Below are 23,897 nucleotides of genomic sequence, written 5' to 3'. Positions count from 1 at the left end.
CTAAATACACTAATTGTCAGTTAAGATCATTCGAAGGCAGCTGTGAATACGCTTTTGTTCTTGTTCAAAGTTCTATGACTGGCCACTTCCAGAGTTACCTGGGGCCACATCGTCTCTTAAAGGAAATAGTAATGTTTTTAGAGCTGTACCAAATAGTTTGAAGCTTGGAAGGGTCGTTTATAATGTTGACATTTGAGTTCTACTTATAATTCTTCTCGACATACTGATGGGATGATCACAGAATCTGCAAATAAATGCATACATATGAATGTCTCTTGACATTGTTAACAGTAGTAATTTTATTAAACTGGTTTAATTTATATTCATGTATTTAGTGCATTTTGTATTCAGAGCCCTTCACACCCTTAGCTGTGAAACTTGAGATTCATGGTGCCTCCCATTCCTCTTGATCATCTTTGGGGTGTTACTACACCTTGATTGGAGTCGACCTGTTGTTAATTCAACTGATTGGAATCACCTGTCTATATAAGGTCTCGCTTCTGACAACACATATCAGAACAAAATAGAAGTCGTGCAGTCGAAGAGACTTTCTGCATAGCTCAGAAATAGGCTTGTGTTGAGGCACAGATCTGGGGCAGGCTAGAAAAAAAATCTGCTGCATTGGAAGTTCCCAGGAGTGCAGTGGCCTCCGTTATTCTTAAATCAGGAAAAAGTCTGGAACAGCAGGGAATCTTAGAGTTGGCTGCCCAGTCTGATGGGCCAACATCTTCTTTTTAGTGTGGCTTTAGCGTAGTGTTGTGATTTTATCACCACCTGCTGTATTGGTGTGCTCTTGATAGTGTTTCAATTGTGTTTTGCATTTTCATTTAGATGGAGATTTTTTTTGTAAAAGTGCTTGTATGCAGGGAAATTTTTGAGATAGAAAAAAGAAAACGTTGACAAATACACCCATGTCCATGTGGCAGTCCCACTGTCATTGTCAATTGTTTGCAGTGGTAGCAGGCAGCTGTAGCTATCTGTACATTTAACAGACACAAAGTTATCAGCTAGCTGGTCAACTTTGTGGAGCAATTAGCATCAGTGATGTGGTGGATGGTACAACTATACAAGACATACCTAACTATCAGCCATAAAACACTAGAAAATTTAAGAATGTACCCAATTTACTCTTGGTAACCTACCAATCTCCCTAAAAGTACACCCACCTAAAATGGCTACTTCCACCCCACTGTTTAGCAGCTACAGAACTGGATATTTCACTCAGATGTCCACCAAACCCAGAAGGAATGTGAATATTGGACTATATTTGTCTCCAAATAAATACTAACGTTTCTCTGTGTCAGCTGAATGTGTAAAAGCGACTGGTTGTTAACACATTAGCCATACAAGCTACATAAGGTGATAATAAGCCAGTGTTGCACTTCACCTTGTTGTGCTGCCCTCAAGTGGCCAAAATCAATTAGTGCAAGCTTCAGTTTCATTTGAGTCATATACAGAACACATTTAAGAGTGAGGGTAACCTTTATTTGAGCTCCATGAATTCATTTGTCTTAAGAAACAAACAGAAGCACAAAGCCAATCCTTTTACACACTTACAGATTATATACATTTCCCCTCACTTATCAGCTACACAGGAGCCTACAGTCAGAGGCATGAGGGCCTATCTAATTTCAGAAAAAAAACACACCTTTGGGCACTTAAATAAATAAGAACAAAGAAAATAGATGCAACTGACAGATATCATTTAGAGGAAAAACTCTAGTATGAACAGCAGTATCACCGGTACCTTGCTACAGCCAAATGGTACATTCTGGATTGAGGTACTTTAAGGTCCCATGGTGTTCATCAGTCTGTACAAATTTAAAAGGAGACATACACATACATGAAATCATTCATTTCATCTTCAATTAATCATGAGCTTAGTCAAATTAATTTGCCTGAGAACCTTGATATGATACCAAATATAACTGATGTATAAAACTACTACAGAATTAATTTGTCTTGAGACTAGAGGACAAAAAGTCCTTCATGAAACTTCAAACATCTTTGTCTGTAGTAGAGATCAGATTTTATTTTCATCCAATTAAACTGAGTGCTTTAAAAATTGCTGTGAAATCAAGTCTTCTCTAGAGGAAATGCAAGACAAATGAAAATGAAATAAAAATGTATATACGGGGTGAAACTGAATCAGTTCACTGTCATCTTCACATTGATAACGAACAAATGAAATACAAGGCCTCCAAAAGGCCTGTGCACAATCGCACAGCTTCATATATACATGATACAAGTCTAAAATAACTACTGAGGTATCTGCTGGTCCAGTTATTTGCCCTCCAGCACCCTCTGGATCTCTTTGGCATCCAGAGTTTCATGTGTCAGCAGGGCGTCTGCGAGCTTCTTGTGCTCCTTACTGTAGGTCTTCAGGATGTTTTTAGCACGTTCATAAGAGTCCTGGATGGAAGAGGAAAGAAAATGATTAAAGGAGATTAATTTGTGTATAAATATATCTGTAAATTTAAGTCCGAGTGCTGTGGAAAAACTCACCTTCAGTAAAGCTCTGACTTCCTGTTCGATGGCAGCTTGTGTCTCTGGGCTCTGCTTGGTCACGTCACCGTAGGTCATGACACCAAGCTGCAACAAGACACAAATTACACCCTTACGTTGGCTGAACAATAGACCTTCTCATGCATTACTCACTTAGTCAGTGATCATTATAAGCTGTGAGAGATTTTCTTTTAGGACTCCACACTCAGACTGAGATTTCATTATCCTAGGTGTAATTATGTTACAGTAATGTCAGTGCCGCAGGTTTTCATTTCAACTTAACAATAAATCAGTATTCCACTCCCTGCTTGGAGACAAACTGATGTCAGCATGTTCAGAATAACATTTAATTGTACTTCTACACTTTGCTTTGTGAGAAAACATTGTTGTGTACACTGTAAAGAAAAGGTCAGCCCGCAGAGCAGCACTGTTTAGAGGAAAAACTCTGTCTTCAGTGTTTAGGGATGGGAATTGAGAGCTTGTTTCAATTCCAAATTGTCTGATCAATCTGAATTATATGTATCAGAGCCTTTCAATTCCTTTTATCAGTGCTGGCATGTTTTTCTGGCAGTTGCACATTGCAAAACAATGACGACGATGATTGCCACCAGCTGAAACTTCTCCCACTTGTCAAGTGTGAACTCCTGGCCAGAATTCCTTCAGCATTCATTGTTCAGGAGGTTTTTACCAGAAGCTCAACTATATGCAGAGGTCTCAGAATAAAGCATGTTCAAGCTACATATCAGTGCTCATCGCAGACAAGCCGCTAGCCCAACACCTGCTAATCCGTGCTCGCCTTTTTTCTCTGCTAACTTTAGATCCAGATGTTCAGGCAGTTTTTCAACCAGTAGCTGAATTTTTCACAGAGGTCTCTTTCTCTCCAAAACAGACCCAGAAGATTTCAACTGGAAAAACACTGAATAAAGCAGGTTTTTTTTTTATGTTGTTGCTCGTCGCTGAGAGGCTGCTAATTACAGTGGATGAAGCATATCAGCTCAATTCACCGATCAGCTTCCCAGTTTTACGCTTGAAAATGAGCAAAGGAAGGGTGTAGGCCCTTTTTCCCACTCAGAAAATTGGTCAGGAATCAATAAGGGAACTGATAAATAATCAGACCAATATGCAGAATCTATAATGGCACTGGTATCAATAAAATCCTATAAATTCCCATCCCTTGTATGTTACTGAAAAGGATCAAAACATTCTCTTGTCAATCACACAAACTTAAAGGTTACCTTGTCACTCATGCCGAACCTGGTCACCATCATTTTTGCTATTTTGGTTGCTCCATCGAAGTCACTGGAGGCTCCTAAAAAATGACCAAAGCATACAGTCAATATTATCAGACATGTACAATAATAATTTATAGTAGTGTAACAGTTCTGATGTCATTGCAGTTGCAAACAAAGCCTTTGTTTTATCTAAGGAAAAGTATTGCTTGATAAAAATGAATATTATGCATTTTCATCAGGATACCGATCTGTTAAAACAGTTTGAAGCCACACAAATTTGATTTTTGGAATACATGTTTTCTCTCTAACCACGCTTTTCTGTTGCTAATAGCATGACAGGACTGCCATCCAAGCATCACTTAAATGATGTTCTTTTATTCCCGCACCAGTAGTGATGTGGTCATCCCCAAAGATGAGCTCCTCTGCTACCCGACCGCCCATACTGACATCCATCTGAGCCAGCAGCTGAGCTCTTGTCTCACTCCAGCGATCATTCTCTGGGAGCATGGACACCTAGAGGACAGAGACAAGAACATTATTGATGAGCTTTAAGTTAAACAAAAAAAGTGACACCAGCGGTTCTGGTGAGGAGAATGAGAAAATCTCACATGGCCAAGAGTTGGGCCCCTGGGCATGATGGTAGCCTTATTGATGGGCATTGCATCTTTGGTATAATAGGCGACAATGGCATGACCGGACTCATGGTAGGCTGTGATGGTCTTATTCTTCTTGTCGATTTCAACACTCCTCCTCTCAGGGCCTGGTATGCAAAGGACAAAATAAAAAAGCATTGTAAGTGATTTAAAAAAAAGAGTGTGTCTAGGTAATGTGTCTCATGTGATGTGAGGGATACAGAGCAGATCTAAACACTGTGTATTCACCCATGAGGATCTTGTCCTTAGCAAATTCCAGATCTGCCATTGAGACCATCTCTTTCTCGTCCACGGCTGCCTTCAGGGCAGCCTGGTTGACCAGGTTCTCCAGCTCTGCCCCAGAGAAGCCCACTGTGCCCCGGGCGATAATCTCTGCTTCCACAGCTGTACAAGAGCAACACAATGGAAAATGCTTTCTTTGTAAAAGTGATCTAGAGACAATGGTGTCCTTTACAAACATAGCAACAAAGGTATTCTCACGGCTCTGAATGCTTTAAAAGGGTTTCATTTGATAAGGAAGCTAATGTTGACGGTCTGAGACCTACCAGGGTCCACTTTGATTTTGGAGAGATACCAGTTGAGGATTTCAGTGCGTCCTTTCACATCGGGGCGAGGGACCGTCACCTGCATGTCAAACCTTCCTGGCCTTACCAGAGCGCTGGAAAATAGTAGCAAAGTAGTATTAAGATTAAAACAATATCGTGTGATACTACTGGCTTGCTCTATTTGTTTCTGTGCTTGGAGTGTCCCACAAATACCGATGGGACGATACAGATTTTATAGCAGATCTCAATAAAGACACGAAAAGTAACTTCATTGTGGTGAATTTCCATTATCGGGATGGTCATGAATATCATGACAAAGAGACTGCTGGACAACCAACAATAAGACTCTTAGAAAGATCTTAGTCAAGCATTGGCATATTTCTTACAGAAATATATGATACCACTTCAAATAGTTCAAAACTCTGGCTTTTTAAGACTGTTTCCATTCTCTACTAAAAGGATGTTCATGAAAAAAGCTGTGTTCTATCTGTGATGGAATAAACATGTTTGTTTCTTAACAAAATGAAAGATAAAGTAATTCAAGTATATTGTAGTGCCTTTAAGAGTTTTAAGCATATTTTGATGATTATTGGGATAATATTTCAATCATAATTTCTTTGTTTAGGATAATTGTGAAATAAAATTTTCATATTGTTCCATGCCTACCCATAATGTTTGAAACCGATACTCTTCCTTAGAATCAAGCTAAGTTTGCAATGAGAAACTAAAAAAAAAAAATTTAAAACAAAGTTGTTTTCCACTGCACAGCACGATTTAATTAAACTCGCCATAAAAATGTGCAAACAAAAATCATTGTGTGGCTTTAGGTTGTTATATTACTGTGGTGGATATAAAACAGGTCAGTGGTTAATTTACATTTAGAGTGTTTGTTTTGTCATTTGTGTACATGAAATGGCTCCATGCAGACAGTGTTACTATAGAAACTAGGACAAGGCCACAGGGATAAAACAGCCTGAGGCATCTGTCAGAGTAAAGGTCAGAGTAGGATGTTAAAAACTGGAACAGTTTTGTAAACATGAATTACTACTATGGTACATATTGTATGGATTGACCCTATTTCAGAACGCATTTCAAACTGGTTGTTCAACAAGAAGTTAAAAAAAGAAATGTAGGGGCGCTGGTGGCTTAGTGGTAGAGCAGGCGCCCCATGTACAAGGCTGTTGCCACAGCGGCCCGGGTTTGACTCCAGCCTGTGGCCCTTTGCTGCATGTCCCTCCCTCTCTCTCTCTCTCCCCTTCACGCTTGTCTGTCCTATACACTAAAGGCTAAAAAGCCCCAAAAAATATCTTTAAAAAAAATAAAAAATAAAAACATAAAAATAAAAATAAAAATAAACATACTTATCCAAAGCCTCTGCGAAGTTTGTAGCACCAATGACAATGACGCCTTCATTTGGTTTAAACCTGTGAAATAACAAAACATTGAAAACAGGAAGTAGAAAGTTATTGACAGCAACATTTTATTTACACTATGTCATTTTAAAAACATCAACAGCCAAAAACACTCACCCATCCATTTCAGCCAGCAGCTGGTTGATGGTTTGTCTAGAATAGGGATGCATAGGAGACTCGATCCTCTTCCCGCCAACGCTGTCCAACTCATCAATGAAGATGACACAGGGAGCATTAGCTTTTGCCTCTTCTGCAAACCACAAAACAAAAGACAGAGATTGCAGTTGTTTACATACATCCTTAACTGGTTACTCACATTTTCTCACATCCAGCCAACTCACTGAAAAGGTTCCTGATTCGGCTTGCACCGACGCCCACAAACATCTCATCAAACTCTGATCCGGAGGCGTAGTAGAAAGGCACGTCAGCCTCCCCTGCTACAGCCCGTGCTAACAGAGTCTTTCCTGTGCCTGGTGGACCAACGAGGAGGATCCCTGAGAGAATAACAGAGGAAACAGAATTAGAATAACATAACAGCACATCAGAAAAATATAGGAGTATTGTCAAATGTGTGCTTTTTCCTGGACAATAAAAACATATATAAAGTGGAAAAAATATAAAATACCTTTAGGCAGTTTTCCACCCAGAACGGTAAACTTTTGGGGGTTCTTGAGAAACTCGACAACATCTTGCAATTCATTCTTTGCCTCCTCCACTCCTTTGACATGCTCAAATGTCACATTCTTCATCTGGATGGGGTCGACTGCTGAGTCAAGACCAGATGTGGTGCGGAACCTCACTGTGAAATCCCCAAACAACGGGTTCAGTACAATAACACCAGAAAAACTTTCCATTTCTTTACAGTGTCTCACAATGACAGACAACACAGCTACAATATTCTTACTGTGGTAAAATGTTAATACTAAGAAACAACAAATTTATGCTATTATACATTCTAATACATCCAGCTAACTGGTATGAAAACATACATATTTGATATAGATACTTAGGTATTACTTACTACACATAAATATGCATCACAGTAATCAGTCAAACCCTACATGCACACCGCAGGACAGACATCATATCTTATCCACAACACTTTAAGGTATTAACTTAAGTTACACATTAACAACATATCAAATATTTCAGCTGAAAGTGGCCTCAAGTAAAACACTTTTACATCCTTGGAGACACTAACAAGCTTTGTTCTATTTGCAGTGTGTATGTAGGGTTGTGAGTTGATTTGCAAGCATAGGAGAGAATAAAAACTGACACAAACCAGCATCAGAAAAGGAGCCTTTACCCGAGAGAAACGGGGTTCTTGACAAGCCATAAATACCGAGAAGGAGAAGGACGAACAGGATCAACCTGGTTCTCCTCAGCGAGTCTGTCAAAACAGAGCACAGGCAAAGACGAGTTATCCTTTATGTCAATCATAAATCTCTCTGTGTGTTTTTTCTCCAACGCTGCCTCCTGCCACATGCCTTGTGTTCTCTGAGTGAAGGCCTGAGACCTCATGAACCCCTCGGTGAAACCCGTCTTGAAAGCTTCCTGCTGGTTATCTGGAAGGTTCTTTTGTTTCATCAGCTGCTCCAGTGATTGTGCTTCTGGTCCCTTTTCCCTGTGAAGCAATCCCTGTGTGGGAAGCAGAGGGAGAAATAGTTGGTAAAGCTTTAAAATACAGCCTTTTTCACTTCCTTTGTCCAACCCCCACTGACTTTGTTAATACAGAGCAACTTCCAGTAGGTCCCACTACTGTTTGCTGACCTTCATGAAGGCTGGTGTGTAGGCCTCAGACTCCACTGGACCATCATACGCAGACTCCATTCGCTTGGTCTTTGTTCGCAGTGTCTTGAAACCTCGACTCTGGACCCATACTAATTAGAAACACATATGGAAAGCCCAAAAGAAACCCCATTAAATACAACTTTAAAATACCAAGCCATTCATTCACATACTGTAGATAAGTTTGGATATTTTCACAGTTTTGTGTCTAGGTGACTGATGGGAACAATATTTTCTTTAACTGGACCAACCATGAAACAGGCTGCAATGTCACCTATTCGGCATGTTCACACCATCAATTTACGTCCACTTAGAGTGCTTGTTTTGTCATAGACATGCTTGATTATTATTCTATGTGTCTAAAGAAAGGGATCCCTACAGAGATAATAAATAAACCAGACTCGATTTAAATAAACAGTAATTGTATTGATGAAAAACATCTTGGTTCTTCTTTCCACTGTTCCGACAATAAACAGCTCTGGTTCGGTTGGAATAAAACCACCCAGTTACTTCTGCCAATATGCTGGCTGTACACACACTAAAATTACAGTTTATTTAAATGGAGTCTGGTGCTTTGGCAATGGCAATTTCGGGGCTGTTTCTTGTTTAACAAAAGGATCTTCCTCTTTAATAAAAAGGTCTGTCTCTGAAGGGATCCTTTCCATAATGTTGACAGACACTTAAAAACAATCTGAGTCAGTGGCAAAAAAAACAAAACACTTTTAGTGGGCGTAATCGGTGAGCTCATGCCCTAATTGTTGCTGTCTTGCTCATTACTGGACCAATTTCAGAAATTGTTGTTCCCACCAGCCACTTAGACACAAAAACATGAGAAGGTTGAAGGTTGAAAAGTATTGAATTCACTCTTTCAGTGTACAAAGTTTCTTACCAGGCAGGAATTGTAGCTCTGCACAGGCTTCTTTTAGAGGACTGTGGTATTGTCTGTGGAATATTGGGGAGCCAAACACGCCCACTCGTTTGTGTGAAAACCCTGTCAGACAAAAAGTGCAAAATGGTTTGTTTCACTTAACGTGATATAATACATTGATAAATGTGTACATTTAGTTTTCTTTAGTAACACAATCATCTCAGATACAACGGCTTTTCATAAAGTGAGATTTTCAAAGAAAACAATGAGCCTGAGCTGCTCACCATGCTTGTTATGAAAGAAGCTGTCTGTAGAAACGTGACTTGACCTCCATGTTGAAGGGACAGTGGGAGGTTGTTCTGGTCCTGGTATAGGCAGTAACCTGCTGACCAGCTCGTCCAGCTGACTCACCCTGATGTCTGACAGGCCAAGATCCCTCAGACTCACACTAGGCTGGGAAGAAAGAAGAGTAAAAGAAGGTTATCTACACCTTTTAAAGACAATCAATGCATGCACATGGCTTTTAGAGTCTTAAAAAAAATAAAAAAACGACAACTCGTTCACTTTTTTAAAGACTTATGGAAATTTACATCCTGATAGCACAAGTTAGACCTGCTTCAGCACAATGGGATGTGCAATACAATTTGCTTGCAAATGAATGAGCAAGACAAAGTTTGAGGTACTGGTTGGCTTGAAAATACATTTCTTAACTTGGGTTAAATTGGAAAAGCTTTTAAAGCATACATGCATGCTTTTATGATTATTACTGTGTGATTAAGGAAAATGCTACTGTTGAAGATCCTTCACTTTTTGTTTGCAGGAAAACCTAATTAAATGAATGATGAAAGGCATATTTAAAAAAGCTTTTGTAGCGATCACTCATCATGGATTTGTTTTGCTTGATGTGTTTGCTCAAAGTGTAATCCTTAAAAGAGGGTTCTCACTTACAAAGAGTAACTTCAGAACAAAATCCAATAATCTTATTGCTACTGACACTTTATATTGTTTACTGTTGGTTGTTCAACATAACCATTGTTCAGTATTACCAACAAAATAAACAAAACAGTGCATGTTAAGACATACAAGTTCAAACCAAAGACATTGATGATTACGTACTGTATCCACATGGAATTATGTCATGTATGTGAGGTGTCATCTCACCTCTTTTAAATAAGAACTGTGCTCTGGAATGAAGTCTTTGTGCAGGGTGTGGACTGAAGCTGTGGCTGAGTTCTTCAGAGAGTGGAGGGCATTGATGAGCTGGCTGAGGGGCACTATCATCTGGCAGAGAAACAAACAGGAGAGGGTGAAGAACAGTCTTTCCACACATTATCAGATGTGTAATCTGTTATTTATCATCACTTTTACTGGGTTTTATGTGAATCCTCCAGACAGGACAGTGGGACAGGACGGTTGTATCACTGTTATTCAGGCTAACTCTATGCTGCTTGCCAATCAGAGAACAGTATGGCCATACGTCAGACGTGTGCCAGTTACATAACCTAAACTCTTTAAAAACTAAGTTACAACCCTTCAATTTTCTAAAAGCCCAGCTCTTTACAGATATATCTAATGGTCTGAGTCATGACCGAAACCGCACGTACAAAGCGTGTCGGGGCTCACGGCTTTAAAGTGGCTTACTATGACAACGTGACGTAAGCATGGGCTGATTATGAAGACATATAACGTTAGCTGTTCATGCTAACATTAGTCGTGTTAGGTTGTCATTGACCACGAAGACAAGACATAAACAACAAAAGACAGAGTTTCTTGTTGCTATAACTTCCATAACAGTCCAGCCTGGGCAACAATGATTTTGTAACTAAAAGACATACGTTGTCAGAAGAACACACATTAGCTAACGTTAGCTAAATACAAAAACGGCTATACTGTCGGCTTACCTGCTGTGGTTGAAACGACGTTGACAGTGAAAACATTTTTGCCGAATTATAATAAAGAATAAAGAGTTGGAGGGTTGGTGTGTGAGGAGAGACCCTCTATTTAACTCAAATGAACGAGTCCTCCCGCGAGCGGTGTCCTTTTTGTTTTCCTTGTTACACAACTTTCAGCAGCTTAGCTAACAGCAAATGGATCCTCCGGCATCTGAGGTCAAATGGACTACAAAGTGACGTCAAGCCAATACTCCCGGTTGGAGGTTGCGTCACTACATCGCTTGAGGACCTCAAACGGCAAATTTATGTAAATCAAAATATTAAAATACTTAAACGGTAACGTTACAAAGCAAAAATACAACCTTTTTCCCTTTATGTGCCCTACACAAATAAATAAACACTGCCGTCAAAAAAGTTTTGTTTTTTTTGTTTTTTCTTTTTAGGTTTTTTTTTTTGTAATACAAGAAAAATATACAAATTGAGTTAGGGAATAGATGCATAAAGACAAAAGATATAAAATAGCAGCAATGGTGGAAATGATGCTACAACAAAATAATAAAAAAGAACAATAAAGGCATTAAACGAGCAAGGGCATAGATATAAGTGTATGTGTGTTTTTTAGCTTTACTGTTCAAGTTTTTCTTTACTGCCTGATCAAAATTAAAATATCAAAATGATAGACAGATAAATAGAGTAATGTATTGATGTTGTCGGGGGCTTTCACTGTTACAGCAGCTTGGAGTAAAAACGACAACGATATGGAGCAAAACAAACAAAAAAAATACAAAACCCCGTTAAAATAAATATATAATAGCTTTATATTAAAAATATACCGTATCGTTCTCTTGTTTTGACAGATGTTAATACACTCAAAAGCTTTTAAATATTTATTTATTTGATGACTTACACTTAATTTCATCACCCATCAAGCGCATGACTGATTTACACCCAGGCAGTTACTTGAACAACTAAATGAAACGAGAGGTTAGAGGACCCCGCGAGAGTGCAGTCAATTCAAAATTTCAAAACAAACCCGAAGTTGTTATTTCAACATGCAAGTGTTTACTTTGACCTAGTTAGCAGTTCCTCATTTGAAAACTTGTACAAAATGGACGCAGAAGAAAAACCAGACTCCGGTGCAGGTGATAAATCGGTGGATATTCATAAACCGCCTTCCATCGAGGATTTCATCGTTTTGAAGCCCATCAGCCGCGGTGCTTTCGGCAAGGTCTACCTTGCAAGGAAGAAGTGCAATGCGCGATTATATGCCATTAAGGTGAGTCGGTTTTTATCTTTGAAAACCTCGACTAATTCATTAAGAGTCATTTGAGCTAAACAATACGTATTTTGTTCTTTAGGTGATGAAGAAAGCAGACATGGTTGATAAGAATATGACAGGCCAGATGAAGGCAGAGAGAGATGCACTTGCTTTAAGCAAAAGCCCCTTCGTGGTTCACCTGTTTTACTCCCTTCAGACAGCCACCAAGATCTATCTGGTAACACCCAGAGGCAAAATAAAGACACATTAACAGTAATAATTGTGAGTTATATTGTGTTTGGCTGTCCTTACATGTTCATTTTCATGTTGCTTTCAGGTAATGGAATACCTCATTGGTGGAGATGTCAAATCTCTGCTTCATATCTATGGGTATTTCGACCAGGATATGTCTGTGAAATACATTTCAGAGGTTGCACTGGCTCTGGACTACCTCCATCGACATAGTATAATCCACAGGTACAGTCTCCTTAGGTGTTGTAAGGCAATGTTGTAACTGTGATTCAGTATGTGATTTTTTCAAGTCCCCTATCTTCTGTATTATTTACTATACACAAGCAATAAATCATTCTAGTATGATCAACATTGGATACAACACACAAAACTGGTCTTTCAGGTATAGGTGTTAATGGGTGTTCCCATTACAACAATACTTTAGTCATGATACAATATTATAGCAATTTTTAACATTTTGCAATATGCTATAACATGCGATAACATATATTTTAATTTATTACCTTTTTTCAACTGTAAATTCTGTCTGCAAATGAGAACTTTGTAAACATCTGTTGTATCTAATAAGAAAGTGTTAAAGATAAAGTCTCTTGCCTCAGTCATTTTTATTGAAACAAAATGTATCTAGTGTACTGAAAAAGCAATTGATTGCATTATCCTAGTAAGCTACCAAAAAATTAAATTTATATTCACAATATTAATAATTATGTTAAAAAAAGATACTTCGCATCTGTGTATCAGTCCAATATTGCCACACAACATATTGTGACACTATGCTGTACTGATATGATGAAACTAGATGAAGTGATATGAATAACATATCTTTTATAGCTATTGATTGTAAAAACCTTCAATTGCAGTAGAATTTTATCTCTTGTTACTTTAAGTCTTGTGAACATGTGATATAACCCTTAAACTTCACATAAATAAAATCTGAAATAAACTGAGATAAACAAAGCATACAGAACAACAGGCCTGGTGTAGACATATTATATGATAAATAAATATGAATCTTTCTTTTATCCAGACAGTTACAGTAACGAATAACACAAACTAAAGTGCACACTGACTATGGCTCGACCAGTCGCCTTTTGCAGTTTTAAAATTGCATTCTATAGTATTGCAGTATTGGCTTGAATGCAATTAATCTATCAGCCCTAGTGTATAGCACTGATTGATTGGTTAATGGGTGAGATTTATTGTGTGACCTGGACATTGACCTGAATTCTAACTTTTTAGGGACCTGAAGCCAGACAACATGCTGATATCCAACGAAGGTCACATCAAGCTGACAGACTTTGGCCTTTCTAAAGTCAAGCTCGACAGAGGTATGATGTCCCATCATCTTGACACTTGAACAAACTGTTAGCATCACCACTTGTAATGTGTTAATATTTCTTTTATTGTATATCTGTGCTCTCTATCAGAGCTGAGTCTTATGGATATCCTCACTACTCCATCCTTGGCTAAACCAAATAAAGATTACTTCCGCACCCCGGGCCAAGTCCTCTCCTTAATCAGCTCCCTGGGATTTGTAAGTGAAGTAGCATTAAGAGATGCCCTAATTGAGTGCTTTATGCATAGTTTGTGTTGATTCATGACTTGTTCTTCATTCGGTCAAACACAGAGTTCACCCGCAGGAGAAGGCAGGCGTCACTGCAGCGCATCTGCTGTGTCGAGTCCCATGTCCTGTGGCAAAATCAAGCAGAAAACAGGTTCTCTTGGTTCTCCCTTGATGACGAGGAAAGATCAGCTGTACTCACCGGCTTGCTACTCTTGGAAAACAGGTATACTGTGCTGGAATAGATTTGTTTTAATTCATTAACATTGTGGAATGACTGGTGGCTGGTTCGTAGTATAACTTTCTGGTGAGATATTGGAAATTAAGATGTGTTTGGTTTATCTGTATTGTCTCCACAGGAAGCAGCAACATGATGTTCAGTCCTCATAACCTGGCTAAAAATCTGATGCCCACACTGCTGAAGACCAGGAGGAGGTTTGAGACGATGAGTGCAGGCAGCATCACAGACACTGAGGGTGACATCAGTCCACTGTGGGAATGTGAGGAGGTTGGTGACTGTAAACCTAAAACTATAAGCAATTTACAGTCAATCACACAAGGTTATGTTTTGATTCGAGAAGTCTTGACCAGCTGTGTTGCCCCCAAATCTTGATTTAAGTCATTTAACATTGTTAACTAGTTTATATCTCAGAAACCTGTGGGACTGCCAGCAATCTCACCCAATATTATTGTCCTCCAGTGCTGAACCATGTCAGACTAGCTTGTAGGGAAAGGGGCTAAACAACACTCCAAAGTTGGGCTAAATTTTGTCAAGGGAAAAACTGGCATGGTGATTTTCACCGGGGTCCCTTTACCTCTCACCTCAAGATATCTGAATGGAAAACAGGTTCTATGGCTACCCACAAGTCTCCCCTTCATAGGCATGTCCAGTTTATGTTAATCTCAGACAGTTTAGGTAAAAAAAACATGCTGTTTTTTGCATGCAGTACAAACGTGTTATTTTAGCCAACTGTATTTGAATATTTCTGCATACTGGGTCCCTAAACAGTCTTGGAATTGCATATATTGGATGTGACTGGAAAACTGAGACTATTGTGGATTCAGTTAGCCCAATTTTATTCATGTGTGACAATGTTAGTCCCCATAGTAGTCCCCATAGTATTTCATTGTAGTGAGACCATTTTTGAAACTTGACCTCATTGTATAAAATGACCTATTGTTACCTGTAGGATAATCACAGCCTCATGAAGAACTAAAGACCTTGGGCATTCAGACGATGTATGGCTTTCAGAGGTATATTGACACTAAGGTAGCCTGGAAATCCAGACCCAAATCTAGAAAGATTTAGGGTCTGGCCATGAGTAATGAAAATGGCCCAGCTCCAGGGGTGGCACCAAGCATGCATTTGTAAATACCACTGCATGCAATTGGATAACATTACGACAAAATCAGAACAATACACGGGGTGACGTATCCAGAGCGCTACCAGTGGAGCTAACTGATAGATTAGACTCTTGCTGTATCCGGTCGGCAAAACAGCAAAAACGTCCTTCTTGCAAAGGAAAGATTCGAGCGCCGACTTCTGTTCCTCTTTTAGAGAAAAAGCCAAGTCTAACTCGTTCATTGTAGCGGCCAAAGCTGTTTCAAACAACTGGTGTTCAGCCGTAGCCATCTTGCAACTGTCGTCATCTGTTTAGCTCGCCTCTGGCCTGCCTATATCAGATACATCGATGTGATTGGTGCAGCTCGGTTTCATGGGCATAGGTAATGAGCATCATTACTGATTGCCAGAGTGACTTGCTGAGCAAATTCAAATTGTGCTCTCGTGAGAACTCTGGATTTCCAGGGTAACACTAAGGTGGTCTCTCAGCAGTTTCCAGAACATAGGTGCTTGCCATCCAATTGCTAAATAATACAGTTCTTATATAACTCTCCAAATTTCAAAAGTTTTTCATACCGAATCACAGCATTGGTTTTCCTATGACGTTACTCAAGGTCTTGATGTCTTAATGTGGTATTTTGGAGGGATTTTTGACCATTTATATCAATGCTCAAGGGGTAAAATATGTTTAAATTTAGCACCAAATCTGTGTAACAAATGGTTTCAACCCAAAAACTGCTGCAACCACCTATGAGACATAATGGAGCATGGGAATGGCCATCATATACCTCCAATGTAATGTTTACGCCCCTAAACAGTCTAAACCTTCAGAATATGAAGAGGCGCCTTACCAAAACACAATGTATATTTCACATTTATGACCAAAAACTGACACACAGTGCTGAGCTGCATCTCAAATTAATCTTCAGACTCCCAGCTTTCATCTACCACTAAAGGTTCCCTGTCTCCCTTTGAAAAGAAAAAAATGGGTCTATGCTAGGTCTCAGAGGGTGAAAATAGTTCCCCATTGCAGACATTTTAGGATCATATAAAATGTCTAGTTACATACAACAGCTGGTGCAGATGTAAGGAGATAACATTTACAAAGGACTGGACTTTGATTGGCTTTAGGCCCGTTTCCACTGAAGAAGTTCCTGGTACTATTTGGGGGGCAGGAACTTTACAGGAACGTCCTCTCGCTCGGCCCTCTCAACCACCGTGTCTCTACACAGAGGGGGCAGAGTAGGAGGAAGGTTCCTGTAAAGTTACCGGGCTCTGGATGTGACGTAATCGTTGCGCGACGATTTGTCTTCCATTTCTTGTTTTTCTTCTTACGACTTCTTTTAAAAATGCGACTCCTTGTCTGCTGAGTTTTAAAAATGCCGACTATTTTGTCGCTTTCTGTTGACGTCACATCCCGCCTTGAGTAAGCCAAGTAAGCCAAGCCCCACCCAGGAGTATTTCGGGGCCGTTCTGAGTACCTACTCCGAGGCAGGGACTTGTTTAGCCCCTGTAAAAGCTCCGGAACTCTGTCCTTCGGGGGTGGTTCCTGTGGTGGAGACACGCACCAACAGCCCTGGCCCTGTAAAATTACCCCGAAGTTCCTGCAGTGGAAACAGGCCTTTCGTTACTAACTAATTGAAATGTGTCACTTCCAGTTCTTATACTGGTCTTTCAGATTTGTTTGTTCCATATTGTGATAGCAATTTTTTTTTATCCCCCTTCAGAAAGAAAATGAACCTTCTAATGAACAGAAGGGCAGATGGCACTCTGAGTCCAAAGGGCCCAAACAAGACTCTTCACCCACAAAAGTGGCCACCTTTGGCTTCTCTGCCGAGGTCACCAGCAATCTGTCGGATCCAGGCCATCTCACAGGAAAGAGACCTCACACTATCAAACTGGAGTCTGTTTCCATAGCTCAGGAGGATTTTTGTCTATCAGCCTCATCTACAAAGAGAACATTTTCTGATGTTGAGAAAAGCCCTGAGCTCCTGGACAACCAAGCGAAGAGGAGTAATGCGGCCTATAAGAGATGCTACGAGATTCCAGAAGAGGCTGCGAGGTTTCACACTGGCCTGACTGGAACATTTTCCACCATTCAAATAGGTGCCTTCATGGCCTCCACTGAGGGGATTGGGTCAGCTAAAGACCGGATCCCAAAGCGCTCCAGTCCCATCGCTGTGGCCAAAAGTCTGTTTAGTGAACTGGAGGAGCCAACAGAGGACGTGTTTGAAGACGGAGCCAAAGACCTGTCACATACAAGTTTCACATCACCACTCACTGGGAACAGTGACGTTTGCAGGAGCCTGAGCCTCGACTCTGACGGGTCTATGCATGAAACGTCTCCCACTATTGACAGCCGTGCACTTCTCAAGCCGAGCAAGTGTTTCATAAACAGGAATTCAGTGTCATCTATGGAGCAAGAGGAAAAAAAAGATTCATCCATCACTGAATCACTCCCACAGACTCCATCTGCTGTCACTACTGAAACACCCAAACTTGGTAACCTTTCTCAGAGAGGATCTCAGTGCTCCTTCCTTAACAGGCTCCCTGATCTGGCTGGTGGTGTTGCACAATCCCCCTCATTCCTCAAGCCACGAAATGTAGTTGCTTTCCGTAGCTACTGTAGCTCCATTAACCGCTCCAACATGTCAGGGGTGTCCCGATTTAGCGTTGGTTCTGTTGAGGCTATGGAGTTGTCCGCCACCGGTTCTTATCACACAGCATCTGGCAGTGCAACACCAGTGCAGAAAAGACCCAGCTCCAACAGCTCACTCAATCAGGTAAGAAAGGTGCCGCACTGCCTGTTTTTTTTTTTTTGATTGAATGCCTTTTTATTGTTGCTAGGCAACCACTGACTCACCTCCTTACCCTAACCTTCCCACGTAATCAAACTACTTTATCTACTTTGTTTATTTTATGTTATTTATTTGACAGTAATTAGTAGCTAGCTCCTAAAATGGACAGGCAGAGGCTACTTGCTGTAGGTCTGGTTGAGGGCGAGAGGCTGTCAGCGAGTAGTTTGTTGGGCACAGGGAAACAGATCTTTGTGGGTATATGAGACCCTAAAAAAGAGGGTGAATCACGGGGAGTACCACCAGTTGGTCCAGGAGCTTCGCCTCCATGATGGCTGCTTCCTGGCATATTTTAGGATGACTCCAGGGCAGTTTGACAACCTGCTGTCTATTGTTGGTCTGTATATCTCTGGGTATCCAGCAACTGCGACCACACATTTCTCCTCCGTTGTTTACCAACTTCAAATTTGTTGTCATGACCACCACAGAGGACCCACCGCCTTTAAAATCAGAAGTGCCAGGCGCAAGTGCAGAAACGTGAGGTGCGTCGCAACACAAACGCCTTCAGCTGCTGAAATGCTTTCTGTGTGATCAGGGCTTAGTCATTATGTCCACATTACTGATGATTGTTAATCAAAAATCATGTAGATATTTAAGCAATATCACACGAGAGGGAGTGATGTTGTACTGTGATATCGTCACGGCTGTGATTCGGTCGTAGGCACGAGGCCGCAGCTATGTAACGCAGACATGGTGCGCCAGGCACTTACTCTTTATACACATTTATCTGCACGTTTCCATTAATTGTGCAGCCGGTGAAATAAGTTTCTGGTGACTGCATGGTGGCCTTTCGCTTCACAGGCACAGCCGACTCTGCCTTCTGATCTGACAGTATGTTGCTTTTCTCCAAGTCATTGAGCTCCGCTGATGAAACACTGACAAACCTGGATGTGTGCTCAGATGGATTCAGCTTCTCCTCTCCCTCATCTTCCTCTGATGACCATTCATAGTTCAATTCAAAACTTATTTTAGGAAATAAATCCATATTTTTGGCTGTTTGACAGTGGATGAATTAATTAGCCTACAACGCAACTGCTGACCTAACTGACACTAACTGTCAGTTTTGATTTGATTGTTGATTGCAATCAGCTGTGAGGCGGAGTGATACATACACAGTGAAATAACCGTGATGTTGTACTCCAATATCGTCACGGTTTTACTGTCTCTCGACCAATCAGATTGCAGGGCCGGAACTAACTGTTGTATAATATATGATACTGTAGGGTTGACTATTGATGCTTTCACAAATTATCGAGGTACTTGGTCAAAAATATTGTGATATTTAATTTTCTCAGATGAATGACACATATAAAGTACAAATAAAGTAGTCTACTGGTATCTATATCTCTTTAAGGGTACTGGTGTTGTAGTTTTTTAAACCAATGGTTCCCAACTAGTGGGCCGTGGTCCAATGCTGAGTGGACTAGAAGTGACTTGCAAACATAAAAACACACTTTATTTTTAAGTACAGTGAATTTACGGCATAGAACTTTTATTTTGAAGTTCCGTTTCTTGGTGTAGAGTGAGTGACTACAGACACACAAGCATGACAGTAAATCTATCAAACTGTGTGGACCTTGAACTGTCGACGAAGCAGAGATCTGGACCTTGTGGCTGGACCACTTGGGAACTACTGTTTTAAACCATACCCATGCCCCAATTGGATTATATGCTTATCACATTTCCTTTTATTTCCATCTCACATCAGACTCCTCAGCCCATGTCGACCTCTCACACCCCCTTCAGGACCCCAAAGAGTGTCAGAAGGGGTGCACTGCCTGTTGAAGGTGCACCCATTTTAGGAACTCCTGACTATTTGGCTCCAGAGCTTCTCTTGGGAAAACCACATGGTAAGATAAGAAAATGATAAATTCCAAGTACCACAACAACCCAAAAATAGCCCAACTGAGCCTGATAGTATTGACTTTGGATGGTTGACATTGTAGTATTTGTGACAGGCATTCTCTTTGAGTTTCAGGATGTTTACAGTGTGGTAAGTTTATAATGATATTGCTGTTTGTGCAAACGAGCTTGCATGTTCACCCAGCCTGCTAATACGCTAGAGGAAATGAGCTGATTCTTTCCCCATTTCCTTTCCCCACTGGTTCTGTTTCTGCCCCTTGGATTGGTGAACAAGCTGTGGGCCTGATCAGAGGGACGGGGGCAGCATTTTATGTGTGATTACAAAGGCTAAGATAACATTAAGCTAACACCATTGTTAACAGTTGGGGAGTCAGGCTGATGTGCTTTTAACTGGACAAAGGGGTTTGTCTGCTCTTAAAATGTGTAGGTTTGGGGTCATTGTGGCACAAAGTGAATGTGCTGTGGCACTGGCTTTACTTTTGACATTTAGCAACTGACATGCAAAATGTCATCTAATAATAACCTATTGATCTGACATGCTGTCATTCATTAAAATATTTCCTGTCAGTTGCACCATGCCATTTTGTAGCTGCTATTTGAATTCATGGACAGTCAGGCTGTGACATGAATGATCCTGTGTGCCAGTGTTTATTCATCAGCTGTCGAGCATTTTTCTGAACTCAACATCAGATGATTGTGACAATTGTAATTTTGAATCTAGAAAAATAACTTAAAACTACAATGCTAGACCCAAATGTCAAGGTTTATGTGTGACATGTGATTGATAATACAGAAAATTCAGGCTACTTGTGGGTGAATGAAAGAAACTGAGTTTTTACCCATAACCCAATCCCTCTATCCTCAACCTAACTTAGTCCCTGCTTCTGCCACCGCAGTACAGTTAGTGCACACTCTAACAGGAATCACAGTGGAAATTGGTGTTTGAAGCCAGCAGCTGTGTGACTTGACCTTTCTGCTTCTATCCAGACTTCATGGTGGATTGGTGGGCGCTAGGTGTGTGTCTTTTCGAGTTCCTCACAGGTGTGCCACCTTTCAACGATGAGACACCTCAACTGGTCTTCCAGAATATTCTCAACAGAGGTGGGTGTGTTTATCTTTCACAGGAGCAATCATACCTAAATCACAAAATGCTTTAATTGACACACAGCTTGTATTTGATGATCAGCATGCCAAAAAAAAAGACATATTACAGTTTTCGTTGAACAAAATTGATTATGTTAATGACATGTTTTTGTTGCTTCCTTTACTACCTCACTGTCAATTTGTTTATAGATATTCCCTGGCCTGAGGATGAGGAGGAACTGTCTGTAAACTCAAGAAATGCGATTGAAATCCTCCTGACCATGGACATGACAAAACGAGCTGGTCTTAAAGGTTAGGACCACTTTCCAATTTTTAATTTTCAACATTGAAAGCTGCGGTGGACAGAAATCTGAAACAGGCAAAATATACACCCTCCTCCTGCAGCCCTCCCCACTCTTTCCTAAGCCCCACCTACCAGATGACCTTGCGCTCCATAACCAGTGTTTCCCATACACTGATTTATTTAATTTCATTGTAGAGCTGCTTGCAGGGCATTCACTCAGCACCGTTTCTGTTGATCAGACCACAAATGAGACAAGAACAACCGAGCTCGCCACCCTATGATCCCTTCGCCTCATTTCCGTGCTGCTGTGGACTGCTTCCTCGGGAGGAGAGCGGGCCACAGCTCGGAGACGGACCTTTAGTCTGTGGCTGCACCAGCTTTAAATTCCGCCAGTGCAAAGCCCCAGCATAGGGTTTGGCAGCACCTGTGTAATGGCAGCAACAGAAAGTTTGCTGATCTGGTGAGGAGTCGGGGCTGTTCAGTTTCCCGGACCTGGAGTTTGCGCTGGCTGGGTTTGGATTGCTGCGGTTGAGGTGGTCTATATCAGTGAGGAGTGAGGCAGAGGACACACTGTGAGTCGAAGCTCTAGCTAACATTAGCTACATAAGTCACAGCCATTATTTTGTTCGGTCAGACTCTCTTTTAGACTCTAAGTCCGTCTTCTTTTTGGGTTGCTTTGCAGTGTAGGCAGTTGCTGTCAATACTGAAATAGCAACTCTTTCTGGAGGATTCTCTGCAGTTGAAACAGGCTTTCACCAAAGGGACGTGCATGTGCTCCTACTTTAGTAGAACAGCCAATAGGAATACCCTCTCTAAAATGACCTGTGATTGGCCAAAGTCTCCTGTCACAGGCTAGATTTTCTAAAGCCTCAAAAAACAGAGCCAAGAGGAGGAGCAGTCTAGTTGCAGGTCTAGTTTTCTCCCAGACCACTTGAATTAAGATATGCTCAAAGTTTATGATGGGATTTTTGCCAAATGATGCCAAAATAAACCTGCCTAACACAGCTTTAAAACACTGTTGTTCCTGAGACCTTCATGAAATTCATGAATTCCACCTGACATAAATATCAAGATCTCCGCTGTTGGGAGTTTTTTTCTTTTCAAGTTGTATATTAGAACTTTGCTCAAACTTCTGTGGTTAAAAATGCTAAGGATTAAACCTTTGTAAGTAACAGGGATTTATCTCATAAAAAATACTAATATAGGCTCTAGTTTCAACATCTGTTGTGTGTAAATCTAATGTGTTCTGATTATTTTTATTTGGACATCTACCAGAGCTCAAGTGTCACCCTCTGTTTGAGGGCTTGGACTGGGACAACCTGCAGAACCAGCCGATGCCTTTCATCCCTCAGCCAGAGGATGAAACCGACACCTCGTACTTTGATGCAAGAAACAACGCTCAGAATATCGCCGTGTCTGGCTTCAGTCTGTAGAGTTACAGTCATAACAGTTAAGTTTTAGCAAAGCAGCCTGTCAGTACATTTTGGCTTTTAATGAGGCATGTGTGCTTTCATTGTAGAAAAACTCTGAATCCATTGTACAAATGAATATACATGGTAATGATGGGGATTCTGGTTGTTTCTCTGTTCAAGGTTGTATATTTTTAAAAAACATTTTACCTTTGTGCAATCACTGGTCAGAAGAGTCAGAAGAAAGTTGAATCTGTTGACTGCTTAACTTGTTACATTTTTAAAACTTAGTGTTGCCATATTACATAGTATTAGATCCTTATACTAGCAAAATCATATTTGCTACTGCTTTACCTTATGATAGGCTTTGATTTCTGGTATACTGATTAAATGTTGATAACTTTGCATGAGAATGTGGCTCTTACTGCCTGATGTTAACTCTCCATGCTGATGCACTCCATTTGTTGCTGTACTGTTCATCACTGTAATGTTCCCCTGCTCTGGGCAGACTGGGTGGGCAGGCCCCCTAAATGATTAGCTCTTTGATGGGTGCAGTACTGAAGAAAAACAAGCTAATATATTCATCAATAATGTGTTTCATATGTAAATCTTGTTAATAACATTCAGTGTCATGTTGTGAACAGTTTTTGCTGCTTTTATGTCATTTGTGTTTGTAATTTTGATGTGATCTCCTGTCCATTTCCTACACTACTAGTTATGTTTTAGATAGGTTCACTAGGTTCCCAAGTACTCGTAAAATTTTATGTTGTTCATTCTGAGAAAAAAGTAAAATACAAATAAAATCGTGTTTGTAACATGATGTTCTTTGTGCCTTTTCTGCTGAATGAAAAAACATCACTGACTACATTTGGATAAAATGTAAATTTAAATGGTGCATGTTTAAAGGACAATTTGTTAAATTATTTGTCTGTCAGATAAAAAAGGTGCCTGCAAGTCCTTAAAAGGTCTTAAGATGTCTTTAATCAAGCTTTAGAAACAGCAGGCCTTAAAGGTCATTACATTAAATTTGCAAAACCTAACCAATGTTTGTGTAAAACATTTGGTCCGATTTCAT

The 23,897-nt window shown here is 40.4% G+C and overlaps 2 protein-coding genes across 3 annotated transcripts; one reads left to right on the top strand and one right to left on the bottom strand.

Annotated features, from left to right (window-relative positions):
- Positions 1–1,463: 1,463 nt before the first annotated feature.
- On the bottom strand, positions 1,464–11,123 carry LOC117265011 (ATP-dependent zinc metalloprotease YME1L1-like). Of its 2 annotated transcripts, none has more exons than XM_033639379.2 (18): positions 10,905–11,123; positions 10,165–10,284; positions 9,288–9,456; positions 9,025–9,126; positions 8,118–8,227; positions 7,835–7,985; positions 7,630–7,737; positions 6,973–7,146; positions 6,689–6,841; positions 6,465–6,597; positions 6,297–6,359; positions 4,936–5,048; positions 4,619–4,774; positions 4,346–4,497; positions 4,124–4,250; positions 3,741–3,814; positions 2,506–2,592; positions 1,464–2,412 (listed from the first exon to the last, which is right to left on the bottom strand). In XM_033639379.2, exons 1-18 carry the CDS (start codon positions 10,938–10,940, stop codon positions 2,284–2,286), a joined length of 2,157 nt encoding a protein of 718 aa, XP_033495270.1. In that variant the 5' UTR covers positions 10,941–11,123; the 3' UTR covers positions 1,464–2,283. The 2 variants fall into 2 exon arrangements, with proteins under 2 accessions (XP_033495270.1, XP_033495271.1); XM_033639380.2 differs by having other exon boundaries at positions 7,654–7,737.
- A 766-nt stretch (positions 11,124–11,889) lies between these two features.
- On the top strand, positions 11,890–23,642 carry mastl (microtubule associated serine/threonine kinase-like). Its single transcript, XM_033639026.2, has 12 exons — positions 11,890–12,171; positions 12,254–12,391; positions 12,491–12,630; positions 13,645–13,733; positions 13,833–13,939; positions 14,033–14,192; positions 14,326–14,474; positions 17,036–18,091; positions 19,872–20,013; positions 21,014–21,127; positions 21,320–21,421; positions 22,689–23,642. Exons 1-12 carry the CDS (start codon positions 12,004–12,006, stop codon positions 22,844–22,846), a joined length of 2,523 nt encoding a protein of 840 aa, XP_033494917.2. The 5' UTR covers positions 11,890–12,003; the 3' UTR covers positions 22,847–23,642.
- Positions 23,643–23,897: the final 255 nt, after the last annotated feature.

This window comes from Epinephelus lanceolatus, chromosome 20 (assembly GCF_041903045.1).
Source record: "Epinephelus lanceolatus isolate andai-2023 chromosome 20, ASM4190304v1, whole genome shotgun sequence".
NCBI classification, from domain to species: domain Eukaryota; kingdom Metazoa; phylum Chordata; class Actinopteri; order Perciformes; family Serranidae; genus Epinephelus; species Epinephelus lanceolatus.
This window is presented reverse-complemented; position numbering and strand designations above follow the sequence as displayed.